The sequence below is a fragment of the Jatropha curcas genome, chromosome 8 (assembly GCF_041381405.1).
Source record: "Jatropha curcas cultivar XTBG-Jc1 chromosome 8, XTBG_Jcur_1.0, whole genome shotgun sequence".
NCBI classification, from domain to species: domain Eukaryota; kingdom Viridiplantae; phylum Streptophyta; class Magnoliopsida; order Malpighiales; family Euphorbiaceae; genus Jatropha; species Jatropha curcas.
Genome location: NC_143158.1, coordinates 9,548,850 through 9,550,238, shown reverse-complemented (window position 1 = coordinate 9,550,238; position 1,389 = coordinate 9,548,850). Strand labels below are relative to the sequence as shown.

The 1,389-nt window shown below is 33.8% G+C and overlaps 1 protein-coding gene across 1 annotated transcript; it reads left to right on the top strand.

Moving 5' to 3' along the window:
* Nucleotides 1–240: 240 nt before the first annotated feature.
* Nucleotides 241–1,140, top strand: LOC105645309 (uncharacterized protein At3g17950). Its single transcript, XM_012230878.4, has 2 exons — nt 241–437; nt 501–1,140. The coding sequence occupies exons 1-2, from the start codon at nt 354–356 to the stop codon at nt 990–992; spliced, it is 576 nt and encodes a 191-aa protein (XP_012086268.1). The 5' UTR covers nt 241–353; the 3' UTR covers nt 993–1,140.
* The last annotated feature ends 249 nt before the right edge of the window (nt 1,141–1,389 follow it).

The following is a 1,389-nucleotide window of genomic DNA, read 5'->3' as shown; positions in this document are numbered from 1 at the left end:
CAAAATTGAATTTGGTGTGTAACCACAGCGTTAATATTCATAACTTAGGTGTCTAAGTTTTCTTTTTCTTATTGTTTCATATTTAACTAATAAAAAAAGTAATGATAATATAAATTTTATTTATTATATTTGAATTGTGAATAAAATTTTTTATAACTCTGAGTATGAAATTTTAGTTTGAATAACAATTGGTGTGATTAATGCAACAATTGAAATATATAATAATTTAACTTACACATAACAAGTTAACATGTTAGTTCAATAAGCTTTTCAAGAACAGTACCCAAATTAGAATTCCTTATCCCTCACTTTCTTTTCTGTCTGGCCTCTCTGCTCGAAACAACAGAGGAGAGATGTTAGATCCGACAAACGACATGCTACCGCCACCGTCTTCTCCGACCAACTCCTCCATTTCCTCCTCCGATCTCGACACTGAGGTAGCTATTATTAGAAATTATTTTTTCACTTGATTTATGTTTTAATTTCTGGTTTTGATGCAGTCCACAGGATCTTTCTTTCATGATAGAAGCACCACTTTAGGTACTCTAATGGGCGTCACTTTTACTGCCATTACTTTCAGAGCTGCTTCTCAGCCGCGTGACACTGACGCGACTGATGCTGCATCGTCACCTGTCGTTAATAATCGGGAAATCAAGACCAAGAGAAATAGAAGAGCTCCGGTGGAGCTTCTTCGGCGGCGAAGATGGTGGAGGCTTTGTAGTGATGGTGGAGCTAAACCGGCTTCGCTTGGAGAGTTTCTTGAAGTTGAACGGAGATTTGGGGATGCAGCGTTGTATAGTAATGCAGCGGCGGAGCTTGAGGGTGTGATGGTGGCGCAGCCGAGGAATGGAGTTGATGGACGGGTGTTGTTTGCCTCCGGAAGGGTTTTGCCCCCTGCTGACGCTGAGATTGATGATGGAGCATCGACGGCTGGGATTCTCTGTAGATTTCCGGTTTCGCTAACGGGGATCTGCAGTGGAGGAGTTGGATAAATTATAATTTTTTATTTGTTTATTTTTTAAGGAAAATTCTCTTGAATTTATTTTAAAACTCTTCTATCTATTTGTAATTAAGCGGATTTATCTTATTGTTTATCTTCCAAAAAATTTAATTTTAAAAATTGTAGCATTCAATTAGTAATTTGGTGATGTATTATGAAATATTTATTCTTCAATGAATAGTTTTACCCTTATTCTATTGAAAATATTCAATTATAAAATTAGGCTTTTTTTTTTAAAATGTAATCCATTAATAATAATAATAAAAATTATAAATATTTATATAAATTAGACATAAAATTTTAATATTAGTAGCTAATATGATTCGTTGATTTTTTAACGAAAAGAAATTAAAAAATATAATATTAAGTTGATCTTGATAAAAGATGTA